The following is a 26,095-nucleotide window of genomic DNA, read 5'->3' on the forward strand; positions in this document are numbered from 1 at the left end:
TCTTTTCACCATTCAGTTTATTTCATAATGCCTTGCTCACCGTCATATACTGTACCTTAGTTCCCAATAAGTTACTAGGAAACGCCTAATAAACAGTGTGGTGTGTGTTTGGTAAAAGAATCCTTAGTGACCAGAAAACTCATGAGAACCAGTGAAGACTCACTCTTGTACAGTAACAGATTTAAAAGTAAGACTCATCAAGTCTTACACTTTTAAAACAGAATTGCTTCAAATAAAATTTTTACATGATCAGACAAAACAAAGTGATTGTGCAAAAATACTTGAGGGATATGAGACCAAGAAAAAAAATAAAACATCCAATCCTTCTTTTTAAAGTATATGTCATTGTTTCGTATGTAAAGCCGTAGGGAAACATTTACATTATTACAGCTTACTGACATACATCGTTCTCACTCTCCCCCGGAAAGGATTTCATTCAATGTCCATTACATTAAAAATATCTTTTTTTGTAGCTTTTATCCCCACTAAATGTCACATAAAACAAGCACTTAAAATGCAGGCAACTTCTAAGGCAACATGTGAACTAAAAACAAACTAGATACTGAATAGGGAGCTACAGGCTCCTCCTCTATTTTGTCCGCAAGGGCATTCCCAGACCACATAAAATATGTCCTAAAATGCAAAAATGACACAGGAGCTATCATACAAAGTGAACTACTGAATAGAAAAGACATAAAACATCTACACGCAAAAACAATACTGAAGTCAAAATGAAAAGGGGAATCCACAGCTACCTGTATTTGCTCTGGAAGCTAGTTTTCTTTTTAGAGCATGAGGAGCAGCTCATTACAGCTGCAAACAAACCCAGAGCTATTCCTTTTTCTCTGATGTCTGACATGAAGTAAACCCTCTCAGAAGTGAATACATCAAACATCTTGAACAGGTATGGAGGTCTGTGGAGAGGCTCATGCTCATGACTAGAAAAGGGACAAGTTAGAGATAAACAGGTTGATTTAAGGGGTGTGTGTGCATAACAGGGATACCACGCACACGCTGCAGAACAGGTTTCAAACAACCTCACTGCTCTCAAACTTCTGCACATGATTCACATGTTTTTGCTGAAAAGCCTTTTCACATTGTGGAGGACGGTGTGGCTGTCAGCTGAGGAGTGGACACACACTGACCGGGCAGCCCAGAGGCCCTGAGAGCAAACATAGAGAAACACACAACCCACACTCATCAGCCTGCCATCACACTCAGAGGACACACCGCCGCTGGAGAAAAGGTCCATCCCGGAGCACAGCAGCAGGGTCTGAGGGGATCAGGATGGGCTGCAGTGATTGTTTGGTCTGCGGTCACAGAATACACTGTGAGGATGTGCAAAGGTATGTACAGAGGACGTCTTCTTCGTCTACAATGCAACATGCAGGACACAGTAGAATGCAGGTCTCTTTACAAAGCTGGACTGGGAACAGTGTGTATGTGTGCAGAGCATGAGAGTGGGTAGTGTTATAGTGCTGGGGGCAGGAGGGGTTGGCAGGGAGGGGATGGTAGCAGTTCATATTGTCTGTCTCATCACGAGGTGCCCTGTCTCTTCTGTTGCTGGACCCGGATCAGCTCCAGCTGTTTTTTGCACTTCTGGTAGTATGTGGACAGACTCTTGTTCTCCTCCAGTAGCTTTTTGTGCTCCTGCACCAGACGGGACGTGTTCTGCTGGTCCTTCTCATCTTGGTCCAGTTCTGCGATGAGCTCCTTCCTGCACACAAGCGAAATTGTTGGAATGAATTCAAACTAACATACCATTCATTTCAATTGATTTGAAACTATGCCTATGGGCCGCGTATAACTGCATATAAATCTTGCTATCAAATCGGTCATCGCCTCTTTATAAAGCCTCTGGTGAGTGAGTGTGGTGAAGAGTAGGCTGTCAGACGAGGTTGTACAGTTCGCTAGTGCTGTCAATGTTCCTCTCTAATCCCATTGGAATTTCCTTATTATTCCTAACATTCAAATTATATTAGAATTGTTGATGCCCAAATTAAGCCTATTATTATTTACTATATGCACTGTATAGATAAGTTTATGCTTTACCAATGCCAATATACATTCTGTTCACTAGAGGGCATTTCAACATTGTCAGTAAACAAACCGATGGCTTCCTTGCTAAGTAACTATTAAGCTAGACACTGGTAAGCCCCTTGATGATGAGGGAGGTCTCGCTTCTGATCTTGAAACTGACTGCTAGAGGTTAATGTTACACATTGAACGTGAGGTTGTGATTCAGGAAATGTATACGTTTGTCAGATGTGACAAAAGCATGTCGATTTCAGACACGAGGAGGCCAGAAACATCTTAACAGAGAAGGAAAAGCCCATTTGTGGGAGCAGATTGGCTTACCACTAGGCACTGCTGGTGACTATCCTTTTATCATCCTATGTGTTGTAAGTTTGTTGTTGCTGTGTCATTGTAGTAAGCTACCGAGTTAGCTACCTAGCTAATGTCAATCAAGACCCACGTTCAGTGGTTTTTCTTTCACCACAAAAGGGCTTCATCCCAGCGCTCCTCAGCGTGCTGCCACTCCTTTTCTGCCAGACAAAAACACTTTGGACCGAAGGCAGAGCGAGATCCACTCACACTCACAATATTTATACAGCTTTTATTTAAAAACAAAAACATTGGAACAGTGCAGCATTGCATTAGTATATATATATTTTACCATTCAAATTAAATCTATAGTAATATATAGTGAAATAGTGTTTCAAAACCATTCTGTGTCATCACCATCCTTACAGGGATGTATTGACAAATACAGGATTTACTTTCAAAACAAAAGCAGTGGATATTTGGGGATTTTGGCTGATTTCTACATAGTCTTTAAATATGAGATGAGTTCTTTGGTTAACAACAGCAAACACCAGTTGTTTCAGCGTGCTCGTCTTCCACAGCATATGTGTCTGTTGCCTTGGATTTGTCTGCTAAATTTGGTTGTTGCTTCTGGATGTCTTTCTGTACACCTCTTTTACTTGCCGGCCTTGTGGCAACACATGCATAGTAACAAACACTTCCCTTTACTTACAAGTGCACTGAATGGCATCAACACCAAATCAAAACCCTTGGAAGCACAAAATGACCTGAACACATGAGAATGAGCAACTTTGTGCAGCTAAACTTACTTTCTCTGGATGAGCAGGGCGATCTCTGTTTGCACTTTCAGGTATTCTTGGGCCATCTTGCAGTGCTGCTCAAACACGGCCATGGACTCTTTGGAGTTGGGACAGGGAGCGAGAGGCTGGAAATAAACACGTTGACTTTAATTGAATTCAAAATACATCACTGCAGAATGTATTTATATGAGCTTTGAGTAAAGTCTGAGCAGATAATAATGCACCAAATATCTCACTGATACTGCCACTATGTCTTTATTTTCACACTGCACTTTTTAGACAGCATTGTGATTTCAGGGATAATCTCTTCATAATGAAGTTGGTAGTATTCATTTAAAATGTCACTTAATTCGTCTTTGAGAGGAAGGAGGTTTGGTGAAACAGCACCATGACATAGTTAAAGCAGAGTGAATGCAGCTTACAGTATATGTGATAATAAGTAATTAATGAGCTGCATGTAGTGTTGTTTGCTGGAGGCTGACTGGATGGTGTACCTGCAGCTGGTGATCCAGGGTGAGATAAGCCATGGGAATGGAGTTGTCTGAGCCGTTGGTGTCTGAGAAAAGAGAAGAACAATAGGACAAGGACTGTTTTTTTCTGATTTCACAGGAAGTGAAGGCTGTGAACCACAGGTCTTTCTTCAGAGATCACCTCCTGACCACCTCCTCAGCTTGGGCTGACCACAGGCCAGCACCGTACTGTAAATCATTGATAAACACTACACAACATGTCTCCAGTGCAGCCTGACAGATTTCAATTTGTCCACAATGACACTGATGATGTTACAGCCACCAGTTTTAAGGGCAGCTAACAGGAGTGGCCTGTGAAATCTAACCTTCACTGTTTTCTCTTAACCATGACATCTAAAACATGGAGCCTTTTGGTAACAGTTATCAATTATAACTGATAACTGTTAAGTGCAAATATTATTATATGATTCAATTTAATTTAAATGATTCAATAAAACACACATTCGTCATGTTGTGTTTGTTTCCACTTTTCCAAATATTTTATCTTTCTCTAATGAAAAAGTGGGAGAAATGAAGACATAGTACATACCATACTCGTTTCTGCCATGTTTTTGAGTTTTCTGTCACACAATGTTCATTCTTAGTGTCTTTTTAGGCATCAAGTCAGTTTAAACTTGCTTAATCCTAACCAGCAAAAAGCCACCAGGATAAAGTCAAACGGTTGTTGTAAAATACCCTGATCTTTTTTAAACAAAAATTTGAATGTAAATGACAATTGTTAGGGTCTGTTCATCTTTACACATCCAGATATGAGTAGCACAGCTATCAGTACTGAAAAAAAAAACATTCACATCATAAGTCAAATCAAATCATTGATTGGGAGAACTGTGAATGCAGGACTACAGCTGCTGCTTACTCTAAGTGTGCACAAGTTGTAGAGATTTTAGTTTCTTCAGGTACAGCTTTCTGTACCCACAAGTTGTGTCTCATTGTAAGGAGAAAGTACTGTAGATATTTTACATCTTTTAATATTCATCTCTCCTTTTCTTTTAGGTGCAAGTCATGTTTTTTTCAATTCACCGTACGTCAATTGATATGTGGTTGCTGACTTCAGTGGAAAAGTTTTCATGAGTACCTGAGGGGTCATCAGGGGAAAAGTAACCTCTGCTGCTTGTCTTATCAGGTGGCATCATCCTCACACTAGGACTGGAGGACCGGCTGCTGTTCCTGCTTCCCTGCAAGAGGACACAACATTTGTTAATCACCTGTTATCACATACATGTTTTCTTACATATGGAGAATAATATTTGTAGGCCATGACATTTCTGCAGCACTACAGTAAGGGATGCATGATATGGATTCTTTCAGACGATACCAATAACAGATAACTACCTGCTTCTCATGGCTGATACAGATAACAGTTAATTTCATATTTCTGAATTTTAAAGAGAAGTTCCTAATCTGTAGTTTATGCACACCTGAGGGTAAGAAAGGCTCAGATGTAGTGAGCAAAGATGGATGATAAGATCTGTTGTGTTAAAACTCGTTGACCCTTACCCTCCTCTCTGAACCCTTTTGGGACATGTATTGTGTGCTGTGCTGTTGTTCTTCTTCTCTTTCTTTGCTGTGTTTATTATCAGATTACAAACCCAGTGTAAAGGTGCACACAGTCACCTACTGTATAGCAGCAGCAGTAGCAGTAGAAGTACTGAGTGTGTAGATGCTGTGCCTTTTACCTTTATTAAAAAAACTGCAGCTTTTCTGATTTGGATATTGCTTTTGGCCATATTGCGATTTTGATAATGTTTTGATTTATTGTGCAGCCCTTATGCGGTTTTACATCTGCTAATCTGGTCCTGGTTTCTTTTATACTCTTTTGAAATGAATCATCGACTTTCGTTACAAAACTGACAGTTTGATGACAGCACCAGTGATTGCACATCTACATTTCTTGTTTCTTTAACACCGTTTTCCAGAGTTACTGCCTACAGGATGCCATTTATTGGATAAATGATTCCATGGCCACTGAGAATTATTACTTTTGATTGACCAGGAGTGGATTCATTTTTAGTAACCAGAAGGTATGACTGAACACCTCTGATGCTGGTGCTGACTGCAGATCTAAATGAATGCTCAGTATAAAACTCAAGTTAAGGTGCCAACAAAAAAAGACAGATAAAAAGCTTCTTAGAGGGCACCACACAAATATAATATCAAATGTGTTATATATTATATATATATTTATATATATTAGCTTACATTTGGACATCCATAAAAGTAGAAGCAAAAAAAAAAAGAGAGGACTCTGGAAATAACGTGAAGCTGGTGACCTGCAGGTCTGAGTCACAGCTGTAGAGCAAAGGCCAAAATGTCAATGTAGACAAGTTAGACACTATTATAATCTGGCTCAAACTAAAAATCTGGCTCAAGATAAATATCCAGTTCAAACTATGTAAAATGTGAATATTATATTACCAAAATAAAAACATATTATTTTGTATGCAGTGGTAGAACAACACATACCATCAAATCTGAGGTTAATCGTATGTTACTGACATACAATGTTTCAGTGTCTCTCTGGATCCCAACATGGGAATCAAAGAATCAAGATGGTAACCAAGCAAATCCACATGAACACCTCCATGATCAATGGTTCTGTCTCATCACTGGGAGTCTGGTAGTCAGGTTGATCCCAGAGGCAGTGCACTTTATCTTCTTGAGAAACAGTGGATTGTTTATAGTGAACTCTAAATGAACTTTTGACTGCACAGATCTGTGGGTTTACTACCAAACAAATGGAAACAAATGTTTGGGAGAACAGGAGAAATGCTTCTAGCCGAGAAGCTTATTTGAAGCCGTGTGTGTTTGAGGAGGGAGCACCGGGCTGTTCCAACACTAATGTCTTCATATTCTTGTAGCTGACATATCAAACACATGTCAAATTCTATGACACTTCCTCCCTAAGGATTGACTAAGAATGCATCATATTCTTTTGAAAGACAGTATCAGTCAAACATCCACAAGGCTTCACAGGAGGAAAGAATGAGAGTAGCAAATACAGAGTTCATAAGGAGAACAGAAATAAACCCCTTCAGTAGGGGTGTGCTAGAGTGTAACTCTTCATCTAGCATTATTTAATGATGAAGTGTATAGTGTGTATAGCTCCCATTTTAAATAAAATTCAAATCACCAATGTTGTGCCATTTTGCTATGAAAAATAACGTCAAAGTGATTTTCAAATGGATTGTTTTTCATTACTGAAAGGAAATAAAATCTTTGGAGATATATATCACAAAGGCTCCTTTAATCTACAAGCCTGTGAGTGGGCGGACCCCTGTACATGTTTGACTGACAGCTGGCCTGGCAGGAGCACAGAGTTTAAGTAAAAAAACTTCTGCTGTTAACCGTAGTTTACAAGTCAATCAAAGGACAGGCAACATTTTGGAAGCAGCGGTACTGAAAAATAAGGAGCACAACATTTAACATCTAAACTGACCAATGTTGACATGTTGACTTATGTGCACTGAGCTGTAAAACCAATTTGACATAGTGGCCAGAGTGAGTCAGAGTGTAATTACAATGTCACGTGTACACTGTACACTGGTCCTGGGCTTAAATATTTTTCCCCATAGACTTACATCTTGAAGAAGCAATAGTAAAACATGGATACATTTTTCTGAGCATCACAAACAAATCTGAATTTGATCCAATCAGTCCATTACATTTGGAAAAGTTTAGAAGAGCTGCATAATTAAATCATTTTATCTCCATTCAAGTTGGCGGAAGGATAAACCAGTTTCTAGTACGCACGCTTAATGGGCCCCACTATGCAAGAGCTTTGTGATCAGGCCAAATTGTTCTTTAACTACCTTCTCCACATAACTACTGTTTGTTTTCATTCAGTTATTCAGTTTTTTGATACAAGCGACAGAGGAATACTGTACATCTACTCAGAGAACTGCCATTACAACCGGGTAACTTCTCTTTCATCTTCTTTCAGTAGTGAGCAGAGGGTTAGCAGTGGAAATAGTTTTTTTTAGATGAGTCTCTTTTTAACTTGCTTAATGTTATTTTCACTAGTACCAAAAATGTCCAGCAGTATCTTAAACTTGTAAGAGAAAATACAATCCAAGCTGACCAATCATAGTTCCTGTGGCTCCCATGTGGTACATCCTTAAGCTAACTTCACACTACTGGATTTTGGCCCTGATTTTCCAGTCACCATTGGTTCTTGGAGATTGCTGACAAAAACCCCCAGATCACAGGCCCCTGCTCCTGTGTGCAACAATCGCCGAGTCTGAACAGATCTGATCTGTTCAAAGACACAATCCAGGAGCTCACCAACAGCTAGCCGATGCCTGCTGGATATTAGCAGGCTTGAACAAGCTAGCAAAGGACAGTTCTCTGAACCCACATTTTATAATGAAACCACTGAAACTGTGAATAAACGTATCAATGAATGAAACTCACAGACCCCCTGCTACCTCTCAGAGTGTCTGACTGTTTTCTTACCTGGCTGGACTCTGTGCCAATGCCTGGCAGATCCTGCACTGACCGACGTCTCTGAGGCTCACATGAGGCTGTTGACAAGATGGACAGAGAGGGGGAAGAATAAGACCCAGCAGAGTTTGTGAATAGTGATGGTGGGAGACTGGTGCCCGTGTATACTTGAGGGATATAAAGACCACACGGGGACAGCTGCACTGATTTAACCCCCAATATCCTGGCCTGTCAACATGTGTGGTTGGAAAGTGACCACAGCACTAAAGTTTCCCAGCCCCACTGACAATGCACAACACACACACACACACACACACACACACACACACACACACACACACACACACACACACACACACACACACATCACAGTAGACCCAACATATCCACACAACAGCGGAGTCTGACAGGATGGTTCAGGTAAAGGGCAGGTGGTGAGGCCATGGGAACTTGCAGGTAATGTACATCTGCTGCCCAGATTTATGCCAACATGCCTGATGTCTCGCCTGTAGAGTAGCTGCAGTCAAAAGATGTAAAAAAGCCTGCTCTATTTGCTTCCAAAGAACTTGAACATAGTCTTTACAGTCATCATGTCTTCATGTCATGACAGCTGTTGTGAATTATAAGGTTTTGACAGCCCTGTAGCCCTTTTTAGTCGCCTATCTATCTCACACACCATCATCAAAAACATGTGAGATAGAGTAACTTGTAAGGTATAATTTGTAAAATATGCCAGAATTTGAAAGTAGCTTCCAAAATAAAGGGGGCAACATATCACCAGAGTGACAGACAACTGCTGTCCTTGGCTGTAGCTGGCTGACGTTAGCTAAGCCAAACCCTGACTGAAGAAAGCCTCCAAGACCAATGGAAGTCAGTTAAAGACGGGGGATATAATACAGAGTTGATTTACAGCAGCTCTGACCAGGACTGTGACTCCAGGAATGAGAAAACAAGGCAGGCAGGGACAGGAGAGGTGTGAGGTGGCAGAGGGGTGACACAGAGAAGTGAACATCAGCAGTGGGTGAAAACAAGCTGGGATATTTTCACATTTTACTCTGTGAATTGAGGATTCTTTTACAGATGTATTTAGAAATGTTTTTGGGAGTTTTATTTAGTTTATATCGAGTTTGAATGAAGTATGAGTTAATGAGGTAATTAAGCCGTAAGTCTTAGGTCAGTAGAAAAATGACACGTAATCTAAGAAAATGGACAGTTGTACTTTTACAGTTACAGTAAGGAAAATAGATGTGCAAGTATTCCATTTTTGATATTTTATTAGTTTGTTTTGTTCCTTTATTACAGACAAAGCTAAGAGAGTTGTGTAATTCAGCAAACTGGCTGCAGGCATACATCTCCCAGCTGAAACTCCAGGGGCTATCGGACCATCTTGAGAGAGTTACAAAGTGGTATTATGAGTCAGGACGGGCCGGGACTAGCTGGTTAGCATGCTAACTTCAGTAAATATCTCTGCAAAACAGTACAGAGACGTCTCTGACATAACATCAACACTGTTGTTTCTTCACATTCTGTTGATAATTTTAGATTTTTTCATTTTCGGAATGCTTGTGGCCATATCTTACAAATTTCTTCTCTGAGGGGGTTGATTTCACCACTATACATGTAGTAAATAATAGTTTTCCAATCTTTATCCCAACAGGCTCAAACTTAATCAATGACGTTTCCTGTGTTCCAACATTATGATATCCTAATTTTCTGTGCATTTTTTAGTCCCAAAAGTCATCACAGGATTTGAAGATTTTGATTTGTTCAGTATGAAGCACACCGATTGTTGCTCATTAAGAGGAATGTTGACTTCACTGGCGATCTGAAATTAGCTAAAACAAACAAAGTCAAAGTTGCTGTTGAGTGAAAACCTGGCTTGTCCAAAATGTCAACTTTTCAAAAGTTACTGAGAATAACTTAATTTAATTTTACACTGTACAATGGTTAAGCTAATGCCTAAACACACACAGACACAAAATCAATAAAAATAAATAAATAAAAATTAGCAATGCCAGGTTTCACATAACAGCAATATGCAACAGGACTAAGTCATGTGTGTTAGGACTGCACAGGGGTTTTTCATAAAGTGTGCATATCCCATTTACATGACCTGGCATTGATCAAGTTGATTGTTTCACCCCTTCTCACACTTCAGTCGAATACAAATGCCTGGGTTTATCTGGTCTAGGCTGACTACAAGCGCTGTCTATTACACAATGAAGACACAGCAAGCACAGGAGCAAACATAAACAAAAAAGAACTCCAATGACAACACAAAGAACTCGTTGGATCTTCAATTTCTGTATCTTTTGTTGTTGTAATGTCCTGAGTGGAACTCTGCTGCAACTGTTGTTTATCACAAACTGAACCAAATGTAATGATTTTCTGAATTTATCCTTTTACATCTGAATATATGCAGTGTTACTGAAGTTAGTACAAATCAGTAACAAATGTGGATGCCAATTCTAGCCTTGGAGTCACAATGTTCTATTGCTACTTGATGGCAGGGGTGTAACGGTACATACATTTGTGCATGGATAGCCATTCAGTACAGGATGTTCTGTTTAGTACGTGACTTTCTTCCGTTAACCTGGTGATTTGCTCTGATGCACTCAACTTTGTCTGTCTGGTATGTGACAAACATAAATTTGTGTGAAACCTACTGGAAAGCTTTGGCAGTAGGGCAGGATTGATGCATTAAGTGCCTTTGTGGTGTTCACTGCCGTGAACGCTTTTGTTTTCAACATTGTCTAATTTGTATTTTTAGATTGTACTTTATGTGTATATAGACTGTGTATATATGTACTTATATTTTAAAACTTGCTTGCCTCAAATTGCCCCTTGAGGGGCAAATAAGTATGTTGACTTGAATTGATTGTCTTCTTGCTAAAGATTCCCATTCTGATGAGTCCATGGATGTAAAACTCATCTACGGAGTGTTAATGCAGATGAAAAGCAAAAGTTTCAATTTCTTCACCTTCATTTAGAGCAATCTGGAAGCTTTATGGTTTCCCTGTAAACGACACTGGACAAAAAGCAGTGGAATGGACATAAACTGTGTGCGACATTAGTGAATCAAGCTTTGATATCTCTGTTTCATTAAACACAATCCACAGTTGTCCAGGATTTGTCCACTTCCCTGATAGCTGCTCTCACCCAGGATGGCTGGACATTCCCCCTTAATCACTTTGCCTTTTTGTTTCACTAAAGTATCTGAATCGTTGATAACACTGAAGGTTGCATGGTGCTTCACATGGTAGGAAATTATTAAACAGCCCTGACTGTTACTACTAAACTCAATGTAAAAAGCTTAAAGACAGAGTGAAATGAAAAATTAATCTGAAGAGTTAGTTCTGATCCTGTGTTGTTAATTTATCCTTTAGTGTATGCCAATGTGTCATAATTATTATAGTATTTTAATATCAAAATCTGTTTTGTTTTCCTGTAAAATCTAAAACATTTTTGATGACTCATCTGGAACTCAGTGGCTGTTACATTAATTTATCCATTCAAATGTGATTAGGAGTGACTGGCCTACCCTGCAAGTCACATAAAACCTCAGTTGACAGTTAGCTTGTGAGGATCCAGCAGAGCCATGTCATAGTAAGGTGTGTGGGGGGCAAAAATGTTGTTAACATTTCCAAATATCGTGGTTGGTGTCAAATGTATTAATTCAACCATTATCCTCCTCCTCCTGATCTAACACCAGAGGTAAGGGAGCTGTGTGGTTTACAGTTGTCCCCATCTCCATCTCTCTTTTTCGAGATTATAATGCAGAGAAAGATGCTTGGGATACACTACAATTATTAAATTGAAAGTGAAGTTTGGTGTTTTAGTGCACTGATGTTATTTAAGTTAAAGTTTATTGTTGAACTGTTAAACACCCTACCTCTGTCACAGATCTTTGTCCTGAGTGTTTGATAACTGCATCTGTGGGATCACTGCAAAAAATGTCTCTGTATTGACCAATATACTGATACCGATATTGTATGGATATTGTCATTGGCCCAAAAAGTCGGTCTGGCTTCTTTGGTCCTTTCGCCAGTGTTTAAGTGCAGTCAATTAAAGTGAGAGTGGAGCCAATGAACCACCATCTAATGTTGACATTTTCTAAATAAGGAAAAAAAGTGTTGTTTTTCCTGCTGTATAAAAAATGTCTTGTACTCCTATGACCCCTACTGAGGTACATACTGAACATGAATTCTGTATACCGTTACACTCCTGCTCAATGGCCACCAGGGATTTATGTGATGGGGAAAAGGCCTGATGTCCAGGTGTGCATATGCAATCATAAGTGCCCTACCTTTAACAACATACACCAGCTGACTCTCTTTGTCACTGGATTAAATTAGCCACTCATTCAACGTGTCACACGCAGCTCCAAAATAGAAGCTTTTTCTGACATCCTGAGCTGTCCCCATTCCTTTCATCCATATCTCTGCTTGTAATAATAGCTCTGACCCTCAATGTGAGAGAAATTAATCAAAATGACTTTTTCAAAGTTAATGGATGTAAAGAGAGCAAGAGGGGGAGAAAAAAAATTAGCCATGCTTTCTCTATGTCCTCTATGTATGAAAGGCAAGGACAAGCTCAAATGCAAAGAACTGGTACACTGATTTTCTCCCGCTACCATCTGCTGCAGCCAAGCCAGAGAGTTAGCAGAGAGGACAGGACCATGAGCTAGGAAGCTTATCTCATCTGTGTCACCTGATCTCATGCAATATACTGATTGGATTTCCTGAAATCAGCTAAAGATTTGTTGTTATATAAACAGGTGATAGAAAGACCCATCAATGTCTGAGGAAACTGAATTAGCTGGAACTAGATTTAGTTTTTAAAAAGTGACACCAGATGAGAATATTAGCTCATGTTCTGCTTCTGCTAACTAAAATTCACAGAATACAGAGAGACATAAGGCAACTCTGATGTGTGTTACTCCAAGATTAGTTAATTTGGGCCTTTAAAATATAGACAGCTCTAAAGGCCTTTACATACTACGGGTGTTGTATTTGTGCGATTAATTTGCACGTCCACTAGTTTCGAAGTGTTGTGTTTGTCATGCATAATTTCACATAGCAAATATTACGCAGTGAAAAAGCAACATCATTTTTTTTCAGAACATGGTACATTTTTTGGAGTTTTCGCACAGCAAATAAAGGCATTAACCAATCATGCAACTTCTCTCTGTCTGTGCTGCAGTGCAACACCAAAGAGCCCGGAGCCCTCTTAGACTGGCGCAGTTTTTCTGCCAGTCCTGCTTGGTCTACAGTTTGCATATTGGAGCATACGAAACACTAAACACAAATTTGTGTTGCTGATTGTATGAATAATTTTTAATGCCAAATATTTGCAGGCAAGTAATTTCGTATTTTCATATTGTTTGTTTGTCTCGTCCACAGTTTGTAAAGGCCTTAAGACATGCAACAAATGTAATATGACTGAACTTTCTGTGGTTGGTATCATATGGAGTGACACACAGGAGAGGGACCATGTCAGAGCACAGCAACCCACGGGCTCAGCCAAGCCAGCTCCACCCGGTCACCAGGAAGCCCAGTGGTCCCATTATACCTGTGACGACGATCTTGGGGACATCCAGAATGGTGCCGAATGATGCCGTTTTACGGTGGCCTCGTTTATACTGGGGGCGTGCTGCGAAAACACACACATACACACACACACGTACAGCTGCGGACACAACAAGCATGCAGATGCAGACTAACACAGACTGGGGGCCCACAGCTGGACTGATAATGAGGGCTGCACACATGCAGAGCATACATTGTACGTGCAAGGGCAGCATGCACCCAGTCATTCCAGACATTGTGGAGCGGAACTGCGCAGACTGTCGGCAGCCACTGCACTACTTTTCCCAGCACAAACAACAGCAGGCATTCAGCTCCAATGCTGTTTGGATAAAAAAAGTTCAACAAAGCAATCTAAGAGCAGGTGTTGATGCTCAAATTACAGGAACTCTATTCTTTAAAGTTGCATTGAAATCTGAAAACAACAAAAACTCTGACATATGCTCTGTGCCCCTATCCAAAATCCTGAGGTTCTGTTTCAGCATGACAGCACTGGTGAGTCTGCTGCCTTCTGTTCGAGGCTTTAAAGTAGGGACGATGTTTGACAGCCAGGTTTGACAGGCCTCTGTGTTCAGGGGCATCTGGATTGGTTTATATGAGGAATAAAAAAAAACTTTGAGAGAATAATACTGCATGCCTTTCCTGTGCAACTTTTCTTAGTAAGTACTGTACAAAATCTAAAAAAAAAAATCATATGAGCATGCCAGTTTTCCTCGATTAGCTCCTCTTCTGCTCTGCTTTCACGTGTTCTTTGTGCTGTGTAATGTCTGGCTATACCTGAAGGTGCAAATGGCATCTTGGGCTCCAGCTCTGACAGGTCAGCACTCATTCTTTTGCTGTCAGATGATGCCAGGCACTGTGTTCGTGCAGGCAGACTCTCAACACTGCCCCCTCTGGACAGAGGCAGAGTCCTTAATGGATCTCCCTGAAAGAAGAAAAGGAAAACTTTTGTCACAGAAGCTTGTTTTCTTTATCCATATCTGTTATTTCAGCCAATATTTCAATGTTCAAAATGAAGGACAAGAAGGAAGAATTGATTTACCTTTGGCTTGAAGTGAGGTGCAAACTGAGGCGTTATCTTGATGGTATCGTTGCTCCCTTGAGAATCACTGTGCTCCATGTTTGCGTCACTTTTGTTGCTTGTGCTGGTGCCAGTGTAGTCCACATATGAGCCTGTCATTCCAAAACACAGGACAGCTTTTATGCTTTCTCAACAGTGGTGCCTTTCATCAAAGAATTTACATTATTCTCATGGCATTATCTGCTTGTATCTGATGGTTCACACTGAAGACATTTGAAAAAACTCAAAATAACTGAAAGTAATTCAAAAAAGTTAGTCTGACAAATGTTGCAAACATTTTCATTGGATTGATACATTCCCCAAACTGCATATGTTCAGAAAAGTACACTGATTCATTGCCCTTTCTGTACACTCAAACAACAGACTTTTGCCGTGTCTGGTCTGCTGATTGTAATTCAGGGACACATCGGTGCAAATATGTCAACAACAGTTCAGCAAAAAAGCAAGACGGTTACACTTAGTTTAAACTCAGTCAACTGCTGATATCAACAGGTGCACAAGTTGTAGTTGACGAGATTAAACCTACCTGAGGACAAAAATTTGACTTGTTTCACAGCATTTTACAGAAAATCATTGACATGTATTTTTCCAGACATTATAAACTTATTCAATCCAGACAGAGGACAAGCACGAGTAAAAGAAATCAAATAAATTAGTGAAACATAATGCATTTCCCTCTTGCATCCTTCTCTATTGTTAACTGCTTTAATTTCAAGATATTGGATCTTGGACATCTATGCATTTAATGTACCGCTTTAACATGCTTCCCGTACTGGTTTGAAGTTTTGTTTGAGCTTGAGGATGACTCTTGTACCTGTACTTGTTGCAGAGTTGCTCTGTCCCTCATCTGAATACTGGTATGGATATTGCAGGGGTTCATCAGACCCTGGGAAGTACTGCAAAAAGTACAAGACAGAAGATAGAAGAGTAAGTAACATTGTATATAACAAACATTAAGGTTTTCATTACCTCTGCCATGTTTTCACTTGTGTCCGTTTATTTATTCACTGGTTGATTTGTCAGCAGGATTACACAAAAAGTACTGAATGGAATTCCACAAAACTTGGAAGGAGTATGGGTCTCAGCCAGAACAGACCCCATTAACTTTTGGTGTGGATCTGAAAGGGACGGATCCAGGAATTTTTTACTCACTTACATTCAAAGATAGGGCATTTTTTTAAAAAATTGTTAACTTCTCAGGAAACAACCTATGGTTCTTGATGAAAAAATAAGGCATATCTAGGTGGCTGGTATCTATGAGTGAGTACAATCTGATGTGGATCCTGAGAAAAATGTGGATCTAGCAGATTTAAATATGTTTTCATAGATGGTCATCTTTTTTTAGCTGCTTCATGGTAATAAATAGGGATAGATTATTGCAACTACAGCCATTGTGCAGCTGAGATAATGGGGATAGGTACCAATGGTGATCAGGCTTGAATGAAGAGGTTATGGGCTTGGAGGAGGTATGCGCTCTACTGAGTGCCATTCTAGTTCCTAATGATACACTCCTTGATTTTTTGAAGTGACTTACGAGGAACTTAAAGTTTTTGTTGATTCTAGTGTCCCTTTGGACAAAAGCGCGACAATCTATAGTAAAGATCTTTGCTAGCACATGCTGTCTGCGCATGCATTTGTTTTGGAAGTGAGTGACAGAGAGATCGCAGGATGGATCGTGATGAGGTAATATGTGATTTTATATGTGATCAGACCCGAGCACAGGCATTAATAACTTAATAAAAATAGCAGTCTGAACGCTGATGGTCTCGTTTGCTGTTACAGGTCATTTATAATGATCAGAGGAATCACCACACCATTTCATAAACACTGAAAAGTTCCTCGTAGCCATTTTAAGTAACCCTAAATCCACATTTTTCTACCCAAGCACATAATGTAAGAAAAAATGGGGGTAATTCCAATATAACAACTTCAATTCCAGTGGTGTGGTATGGACATAATTAGGCAAATAGTGCTTGCAAAAGTAGTTTTTGTTTAGGGGTGTGAATCTTTGGCAATCTAATGATTTGATTCAATTCCAATTCTTGGGTGTCCGATTTGATTCAAAATTATCCTGGATTCAAAACGGATTCTTGATTGAATGAATAGAAAAGGGGGCATTATTTTCAGTACTTTGCTCCAGTAGACTGTGTGCCAAACATTTACCAGTGTCATTACGCTGCTGAAATACAATATGAAACATAACTGGAAATTAAGATTAACGATCTGCAGCCTTTTCATTTGAATAAGTTGCCAGCATTAATTAACATATGAATTAATTTGAAAGCATGCATGTGTGTATATGCCTACCAACATAAGGGGGTGTGCTCTGCTGTGTTATCCACGTTATAAGTCCAGCAGTGAGAGCAGCCTCTTTGCTAAATTGTTAGCTCCAGGGAGTTGTTTATGCTGCGGTGTGTGTTGGTCAGCTGGTCTCATTTGTTACTGCAGATCGCTGCTCCTCTTTGTTTTTCTTTTTGGATCATTGCTCCGCTCTCCGTTAACATTAGTCGCTGTGTGACGTTGTTAAAAGTATTCATAAATATATGGCCTACTTCGCTTTCCTCTTGCAAAGGTAATTATTCAGTATTGGCTTTTTTTGCTTTTTTTTTGCTGGTTCTGCTCTCTGTGATTTGGACAGGTTTATTGATTCATTTACTCCAGTTTAATGAAAGCCGTATAGAGAGGGTAAGCATTGTGCAATTACCTTCATTAGATGAGTCATGATCTTCACTATCTCCTCCATGGAAGGCCGCTGAGAGGGGTCTTTAGACCAGCAGCGAGTCATCAGACTCTCAATGGGCTTGGGCAAGTTTTTGATTAACGGGGGTCTTGTGCCTAAATATAAAGAAAAATAAAAAACAATGAAGTAATTGCTCACACAGAATCAAAGGAAAGAAATACGTGTTGGCATCACACCTGACAGGCAAAGAAATATTGCAAATTTATGCTAAATCCCCCGTCTCCTGCTGCGAGAATCTGTAATGACTCTGGCAGGCAGATTCAGCGGTGAAAATATTAAACTTGTCCTCGGGTATTATTAGTGTCCCATTAGTATTCACCTCCATCCATCTCTAGATCAGAATAAACTGCAGGGAGTGCTGCACAGGTGAACATGCCTTTTAGCTGCTCTCCTCTGCCAGGCTCTTAACTTTCTCCCAGCAGGCCTAGCAGGGCAGGCACGTCTGAGGACTCACAGTGGCTGACAGCTGGACATGGTCTTTGCACCCCCTCCCCCCATCCACACTATCAGTGACTCACCGTTGTGCACAGCCCACATAATGCGAAAAGCTGGTCCTCCAATTTCATCAAAGGGCTTCCTGCGAGTGATCACCTCCCAGAGAATGATCCCCCAGCTGAACACATCGCACTTCTCGCTGTAATTGCTGCCTGGAAGTACAGAAGAACACACAGCAACACTTAGGACCTTTTCAAACAGGGAATAAAGGCCCCGTTTGACATTGCTGACTGACTGATGAAGGTAATTCTCTGTGGCACATTTGAGATGAGAGCGAGGATGTGCCTGGGAAAGCACAACAGCTTTTATCTCATCTCTGCTTTCAGAAGGGAGGAGGATGAAAATAAGGGAGCAATTTTTGCCAAGGAACAGCTCCTGTGTTGCTTAATTACTGGGCCTATTATTGCAGAATGAAGTGCACATCACACACCTATTCTAAAGTTGCTGCGCTGAGGCGTCCTGATAGCATTTCACAATGATGCAAATTAGTTGTAAAGAGTTCACTGAGAGGGCAAAAGTGAGTTGTTTAATTGCACTGGAGTCTTGTAATTTGCCTCCAAAAACAAGATAATGACTCGGGCTTAATTCATCTTTCCTGCTGACCCCCTGAGCCAAGAACATGCCTCATCATGTAGAAATACATTAGGCTCCTGGCTGAATGAGAACACAAATTCTACACCGTCGTCTCCCAGGGGAAATAAAGCCACCAGCATCACTCCATTCATCTTCTCACTATGCTTGGGAGACTACCATCAATAAAACAGGAGAGTGAGGCTGCTGATGATGAATCAAGGCTTAATGCCTCCATGCTTGGAGCACTAAGCTGCCATTAAGGTGAGAGGTGACAAAACAAAGTTGGGTGCAAAAAAGAGCACATACAATGATAAAGCTTCATTGGATTGAGGTGATTCTGAGTGCATTTATACAAGTCATACAGTTACTGGATACATGTGAACACTTTTTAGTTAAAAAACAACTGACAGGGCAGGTATCCAAAGCCCTTCAACTACTTGGAATGCCACTCATACTTGCCTTCAAATACCTCTGGGGCCATCCATGCTGCACTTCCTTTGTTGTTGGTCATGTGGGTCTGAATGTCGCATGCTGTTCCAAAGTCACATATCTTCAGCACAGTGCCACCTGCCACTAGAAGTAGACTGAAACAAAGAAAGCAAGAAATAAACTCCTTCCGCAGCTGAACTGCATTGAACTTTAAATAAGTCAGAGCTTGTTTGAGTAAAAAAGTTATAAATAAAGCTATAAATGCACAAGCTTAAACATTGTTATCCAAACTTTTTGACTTGTGAGCCCAAGTCAAGTCTCCTATTTCTCTTCAAATTGTTTCATTCAGGGGATTTTCACAAGTCCAGAAAAATGTTTCTCTTAGTTTGTATGAATTTTGTTCAGAATAAATATCTGGTCTGGTCATTGTAAACACAAACATCCTTTTGTTTAACAGAAATATAATTAACTATCATGCTTATTCCTTAAATTGTTTTGTGAACCCAAGTTGGGACCTCTCAGGTGAAGGGGCTTGGAAACCACTGAAATAACAGACTGAGAATAGCTCTTAGAAATCTAAGCGATATCCCAGAAACATATTCTAACATGACTAAACATCAAATCATCTATGTACTTCAAAATGCATAATATATTAGCATATTAATGTTTTCTCAACACAGGAAATGGATGTCCAAGTACACACTGGGGAGTATCTCTGGGAAGAACCAATTGTTAGAAATGAATTCCTGTACAATAAACCCAGAGTTGACAATTTGTCACAATGCATGACCTTGTTGTTCCTAGAGACTCCACAACAGTCCTCTAGGAAACGGACCAGCTGGTCATTCCCAGAGAGTCCTGCCAGGAGCTTTCTTTCCACCAGAGGAGAGAAAACAACCTCCAGGGTCTGGACATCCTTCAGTAATGCTGTGTTACTGGGTGTTCAGACTGATAACACAACACAGCTTTAACTTAATGCAAAGGGCTGCGTTGGTGGGTGTGTGTTTTAGGCTTTAGGGTTTGCATACAGAGATACATCCTAAGTCTAGCATGAGTAACAGATGCATTAATCAGACACAAGAACGCTGTATGAGAAAGGATTTTAAAACTATGAAATTGTCACAACAATTACTTATCCTTCCTTTTGTTGTATAAGTGAAGAATTTCAAGTAATTCATCAATGCAGTGCTTTTAGTTTCAACATTTGGTTTTTCTCAAGCAACATTTTCACACTTTTACACAAACGTTTTACACCCGATTTGTGTAAAATCTGGTATATTAATGCATTAAAAAAAGCAATTACTTTGAATTTTTGCCATGTATGATCTGTCCTTTGAAGTCTGACATTTTCTTTTAAAACATATAATTTCCAACAATGTTCAAAGCCAGAGAAATCCACCAGTTTACTTAAGGTTATGGTACGTTTCATTTGGTCATCACGGACACTCATCCATGGATCGCTGCTACAGTCAGCTTGATAAACAGGAGTGAAGATAAATCCATTTTTTAATCCAGAATGTTCAAAAGTAATTTCTGAGCTCTCCTCAGAGCAGACTCAAATGTGACTCCAGGTGTTTATTCTTCCTGAAGGTCTGGCTCTGCACCCAACTCTCTTCTCCAGAGCTGGCTGACTCTGAGGAGATGAGCAGCACACAGCAAACATCTTGTTTTGATTTAACTGAGACACCCCAAGCGGCAGAAATGACATAATATACGTTTAACACTTTATTGTTAAAATCTATTCATCTTATCTACAATTTAGTAGTAGTGGTAGTAATATTATGAATTCTGAAATATATATACACATATATACATATATGTATATACATGCATGTGTATATATATATATATATATATATATATATATATACACATACAAACATATATACATATATGTATATGTACATATATATTTAAATAATTTGAATATAGAAAATGCAATACATTGCTATGATTTTGCATAAAAATACAACAATAGAAAAATTAATTAGTCTTACTAAACTGAACCTTAAACCCGAGATTTCTCAATTTTTTTACGCAATAACATGTTAAAATAAACATGTAAACGCTGTTGAAAAGAGGCTAGAGAGATTCAAACCATGCCTACTTCCACACTTCTGCATAACTGACCACATCCTAAAAACAGAAGAATGCCACATGTTAAGATGTAACAGATCTTAACTATACGACATATTTTTGATCAAGTTTTTTGCAATACTCTGTGACTCAAAAAAAACTTCCATACTTCTTCGTCATAGTATCAGACAGCCTGACCAAAGTTAGGTGTTTGTTGAACAACATGACCTAAATCATACATATGTAAAGGAAACCACAAGGCACTTCATTGGGACAGTGACACAGTAAACCAGAGAGTGTGAGGTGAGGAGGTGCATACTTGGGTGGCTTGAGGTCCCTGTGAATGAGAGCCTTTGGTTTCATGCCATGGAGATAGGCCACACCCTGGGAACACTGAAAACACCAGCTCATGGCATGGGAAGCAGTGTAATAGGGGAGGGGTTCAGCACCATGCAGAACTGTGGACAAGAGAGCACAGTCACAACCACAACCACAACCACAACCACCACCACCACAGACAATAAACCCCCAGAGGAACTGGTCATACACACATACACACCCACATACTGTATACAGTGTCGCTTACCTTTCTCTTAGAGCTCCTCTAACAAATTAATTCCAGGAGGAAAAACTAAAAAAACTAAAATATATCGTTCAACAACAGAATTCACAACTCAACTGAATCGCATCAAAGTAATGGTACCATAGGGTAGTTCCCAGGAGTAACTTTGATAGAGATCCAGTAACTAGGGAGGGGAGGTAATTGTGAAGTATACAGCACAGCAGAAAGTCCCATGCGGTGGGATTTACATCCTGGAAAAACTAAAACTTGCCAATCTGAACCTCTTGGGAACGAAAGCTGTTGCAACCACTGATGTGTTCGGAAAACAAATACGACACCTATTCACAGTATGAATCACTCATGCATGTATTAATTACCTGCAGTAATTCTTTCAGAGTTGAGAAGTGTCTAACTGTACATATAAACAATACAATTGGGACGACTATTTCCAGTTTATTACAACTTTGGCCTTATTTTTGAATTTTTGGTGGTCTTATATCTGGGAATACAGTGACATTGCTTCATCAAAGTCCAAGGTGGCAAGAAAGAGGCAATCAGACATCCTGATGAGAGTTGGGCTAATGGACAATGCCATCAGCATGACAGTCATCGATTACTGAGCCCTGACCACTGTAGCATCATGATTTTAAAGGCCCCCCACCAGAGAGCTCAAAAAGTAGTGTGTCCCCTCAGAGGTGCTGTGACGCAGGAGTTGTTGCCATTAGTGACATGTGGGAGAGAAAATGAAAAGAACTTTGTTGCTGCTCAATGTACATCTCCATGAGATGTCCATCTTATTAAACCTGTCCAGTTTGGTGAACCCAAGATTTCTGCAGGCCCCTGTAAGTGTGTTTCTCTCAACCGTGCCTTTGTTATTTGCCTTTCTTAGCTCAGCTTCCACAGTATAGCTATCTGACTAACATCGTTTCAAGCTTCTGAGGCTGAACACAGCTCAGTTATGGACATGTGGTACAGAGACCAAGACCCTTTTAAACCCAGCACAGGGATTTATGTCGGACACTCGCCAGGACACAGACAGGGGTGTGAGTTGATCTGACAGCCTTCAGGTGTAATGGGAGGCAGTTTTCTCTGCCGGGAGAGGCATTGGAAGGTTGCCGTCAGAGGGACAGGGGGAAACAGCGGTGACGACAGGGGTTTGCTCCAAGGGGACACAATACCTCAAATTCAGGAACACATAGTAACAACCATGGTATGCACAGTAGGCCAAAGTAAAAGCAGGAAATCTATCTGTTAGCTGTGGTGGATGTTAACTATAAACAGCTAGGCTATAAATGTACTGATCCGGTGTTATCTTCTTCAAGGTAAGTCCCTGTGGGACTTTTAATGTTTCTGCATTCTCAGATCATTGACTTTGGAAATGAAAACCGGGCAACTAAGAAAACAAGAGCCAAATTGCAAAAAACTGAATTCTCCTTTCATGAAAACTGTTTTGTGCCAAATACATTTTAAGGACTGTGCTCTTCTTTTGTGGTAAGCGGGGGCAATATCCGTGAAGTCAGATCTATTATTGAGAGTGATCTTACAGTCTTGAGCTCATATTTAGACTTTTTCTATTCTTGCAAAACATTGACACAAATGTATCGCTAAAAACATTTTAGTATAACTGCACACTGTTGCCTATTTCCCAGTTCCATTGGATACTTAATGCAATGATGCACTGTGCTAGTTCATACAAGAAACTGGACAAGTGACTGAACATGCAAAAAGTGGGAGGGTCAACTGAAAAGGGCTGCTTCTCATGACTCTGTGAGGCTGTGTTCATTTCACCGCTAGCAAAGTGGAACAAATGCTGTCATCGCTAATACAACAGTATTGTTCTCTAGTACAACATGTAGACTCACCATTGTACAATGACCCGCCTTCAGCGTACTCCATCACAAGGCAGACCTGAGGGAGACAGAAAACCATCGGAGACTCAGATTCAACTGGACAATCCAAACACACGCGACTGTATATAGACACACCATTAAGAGCCATACACACCAAGAACAATCACTATAAGATAACGATGTGAGCATCCACAGTGATAAACATGACAGCTGTGCACTACAGCTGTGTCAGCAGCTGAGGAAAATGGATATCAATGACCTGTTACTGTTGCACAGAAAAACAAATAAACAAACAAACAAACAAAAACCCAGAAGAATAGAGTTTTACAATTTTATTCATACTTTTGAAAGCGTCAGCATCAATTATCCGGGCACTCGTCAAAGAGGACGTCAGGAAAAACCAAGACCGCTTGGAAGGATGTGCATTTTCTATGTCTGCATCCCACTGTTATATTACATAAGCATTTAAGAAGTTGTGAACATGACTGCCAGTAAATTCAGATTCAGATGATTTTGATTGGCTGTCAATGTCTCTGCCGTTCATTAAATCGCTCTTAAAGGGATCAGTGTTATAGTTGTGGAGTGGACTCGAATGTGTTATAGTTGCTGTTCCTGGTGTAGACCGCCCTTCACCGGTGAGTTGGAATATCACTGTGGCTACATAGTCAAGAGAGCATAACATATAATAACTTTGCAATTAACTTACCGGACTATGGCAAGAGCCATACAACTTCACAATGTTGGGGTGATTCACACGTGAAAGCTGCCGGAGCTGGAGACAAAGAACAAACATTATGCACGATTCCATTGACATGCATACTGTCAAACACATTAACATGTACTATGTGCTGCTACTACTGGTGGCACTGATGTTGAGTGAAACAAATACAATCGTGATATTAGATCTGACAGTGTGTCAACTGAATCATGTTACTGCAGTGAGGAAAACTCAGTTCCAACAATACCTCAACAATGAAGGCTTTCCTCTCTGATTCACTCTCGATGGTCTTGATTGCAACATCTTTGCCTTTCCATTTGGCTTTGCAGACAACCCCAAAAGCTCCTCTGCCCACCACCTGAAAATGGACAGTTAACAAGAACTTCACCGACAAGATGTAAACCTCTGCACCTGGAGTTATTAGCGGTTACGAAGGGCATTCACATAGCATTATTTAACACATGGACAGAGCACAACAACAAAGTCCACGTACCTCCTCAACTTCAATATCCTCATAGTTGATTTCTTCAAATGGATATCCAGGAGGTGTTTCTAGTATATCGGCGGATGGTAACGTTAGAGACATTACTAGCCAACGTCAGCTAGTAACTTACTGAAAAGAAAGCAAGTTGCTGAAATAAAGAACATAAATATTAACGTTAAATCACAGTAAATTCAGGCACAGGGATGCGCAGACTTGCTTCTTGTCATCTAGTATCATAATGGCACAACACTATGTAATAGTAACATAATAAATATATTAGTTTCTTAAAAGAATAGCAGCACGGTTAGCTGTCACGAGCTGTCAAATAAGATACAACAGCTTAACGTTAGCCTTCTGTCAGCTTGTATGATGCAGTCAACCAGCTGGCTAACCGCGTAGCGTAACTAGTTAGCAGAGCTAACTGTAGCTGCCCTAGAAAACCTGTCACTGAAATTTAAGATTGCTTAAAGTTAGCCTTTAGCATACGTAAACCTAGGTTTCATGCTTATAGCAACAATGTAATCCGGTCCTGCCGCAATTTTACCATTACTTTGCCACTATCGCAAATAACAACAAGCTATACAAGGCCTACAATGTATAAGCTAGCCAGCTTGCGCTAGCTGGCTGGCCTGGATGCTAACGCTAGCTACCGGGACTTGTTAGCTTAAACAAACCAACCCTTCGTAGTTGACTTGTCACCAGTGCCGGCGCTCTGGACATGGGGATATTTTCTACTATTCATGTACAGAAACCCGACGAAAAACGTCCATGTTATAAAATAGTCTTTCTATATCCACTTGACAGCCAGACATAACTTTTTCATAACTCGTCTAGCTAGCTTGCTAGGAGTGTATTTTTATTCTTCGCAGGAGCAGCTCCATCAGGAAGTGTGTGCGTACTGCAATTCTGTCCCCTGAACACTGAGCAGGAGCGCACATTCCAAGCTCTGACAGGGAGAGGCGCACTGTAACGTTACTGTCTGAGGTGGGGCTGATGACCTGTGTTATATCCTGCTGGATATCTTTAGCTATGACAAAGCATCGTGTTATAGGAGACACACATTTGCTTTGTATGAAAATCTTACAGCTGTAAGTAAAATGTTGTGAAGGAAAAGGTAGCCATATTTAAAGTGTAAGGTAGATATTTGAAGGAAAAGTAAAGAGTTGCTAACAAGTAGTTAATTTATAATTCATTCAAATACAGTATTAGGAGGAGAGCTGGTGAGCTGGCTGGCTTCTGTTAACCAGGCTGGGGCCCTCACATGACAGTGAGGCCCCTGCAGAACTGACTGACGGGTTAGAGCTCAGTAAGGCTGCATTAACAATGTAAGTGAAAATCCCTTGAAATGCTGCTTACATATTAATGCATGTCCAATATTGTAATAGGCCCACATGATAATAAAACACT

General features: G+C 40.2%; 1 protein-coding gene across 2 annotated transcripts; it reads right to left on the bottom strand.

Moving 5' to 3' along the window:
• Positions 1-25,612, bottom strand: map3k7 (mitogen-activated protein kinase kinase kinase 7). Of its 2 annotated transcripts, XM_073492335.1 has the most exons (18): positions 25,367-25,612; positions 24,698-24,836; positions 24,452-24,562; positions 24,193-24,258; positions 23,499-23,544; positions 21,394-21,532; positions 19,025-19,153; positions 18,020-18,144; positions 17,466-17,596; positions 15,576-15,657; positions 14,723-14,853; positions 14,458-14,605; positions 13,667-13,747; positions 8,108-8,175; positions 4,731-4,830; positions 3,620-3,681; positions 3,135-3,250; positions 1-1,717 (listed from the first exon to the last, which is right to left on the bottom strand). In XM_073492335.1, exons 2-18 carry the CDS (start codon positions 24,788-24,790, stop codon positions 1,537-1,539), a joined length of 1,809 nt encoding a protein of 602 aa, XP_073348436.1. In that variant the 5' UTR covers positions 24,791-24,836; positions 25,367-25,612; the 3' UTR covers positions 1-1,536. The 2 variants fall into 2 exon arrangements, with proteins under 2 accessions (XP_073348436.1, XP_073348437.1); XM_073492336.1 differs by lacking the exon at positions 13,667-13,747 and having other exon boundaries at positions 25,367-25,610.
• Between the last annotated feature and the right edge of the window lie 483 nt (positions 25,613-26,095).

This window comes from Pagrus major, chromosome 22 (assembly GCF_040436345.1).
Source record: "Pagrus major chromosome 22, Pma_NU_1.0".
Lineage (NCBI taxonomy): Eukaryota > Metazoa > Chordata > Actinopteri > Spariformes > Sparidae > Pagrus > Pagrus major.

Bases quoted from the DNA above. Each gene is read 5' to 3' on its own strand.
- map3k7 (XM_073492335.1), bottom strand. From the start codon at position 24,790: ATGTCTCTAACGTTACCATCCGCCGATATACTAGAAACACCTCCTGGA. The intron at 24,259-24,451 runs GTATTGTTGGAA...CTTTGTCTCCAG, and splicing joins GGAAAGCCTTCATTGTTGAG to CTCCGGCAGCTTTCACGTGT. The intron at 4,831-8,107 runs GTAAGAAAACAG...GTCCTCTTGCAG, and splicing joins TTGGCACAGAGTCCAGCCAG to GGAAGCAGGAACAGCAGCCG.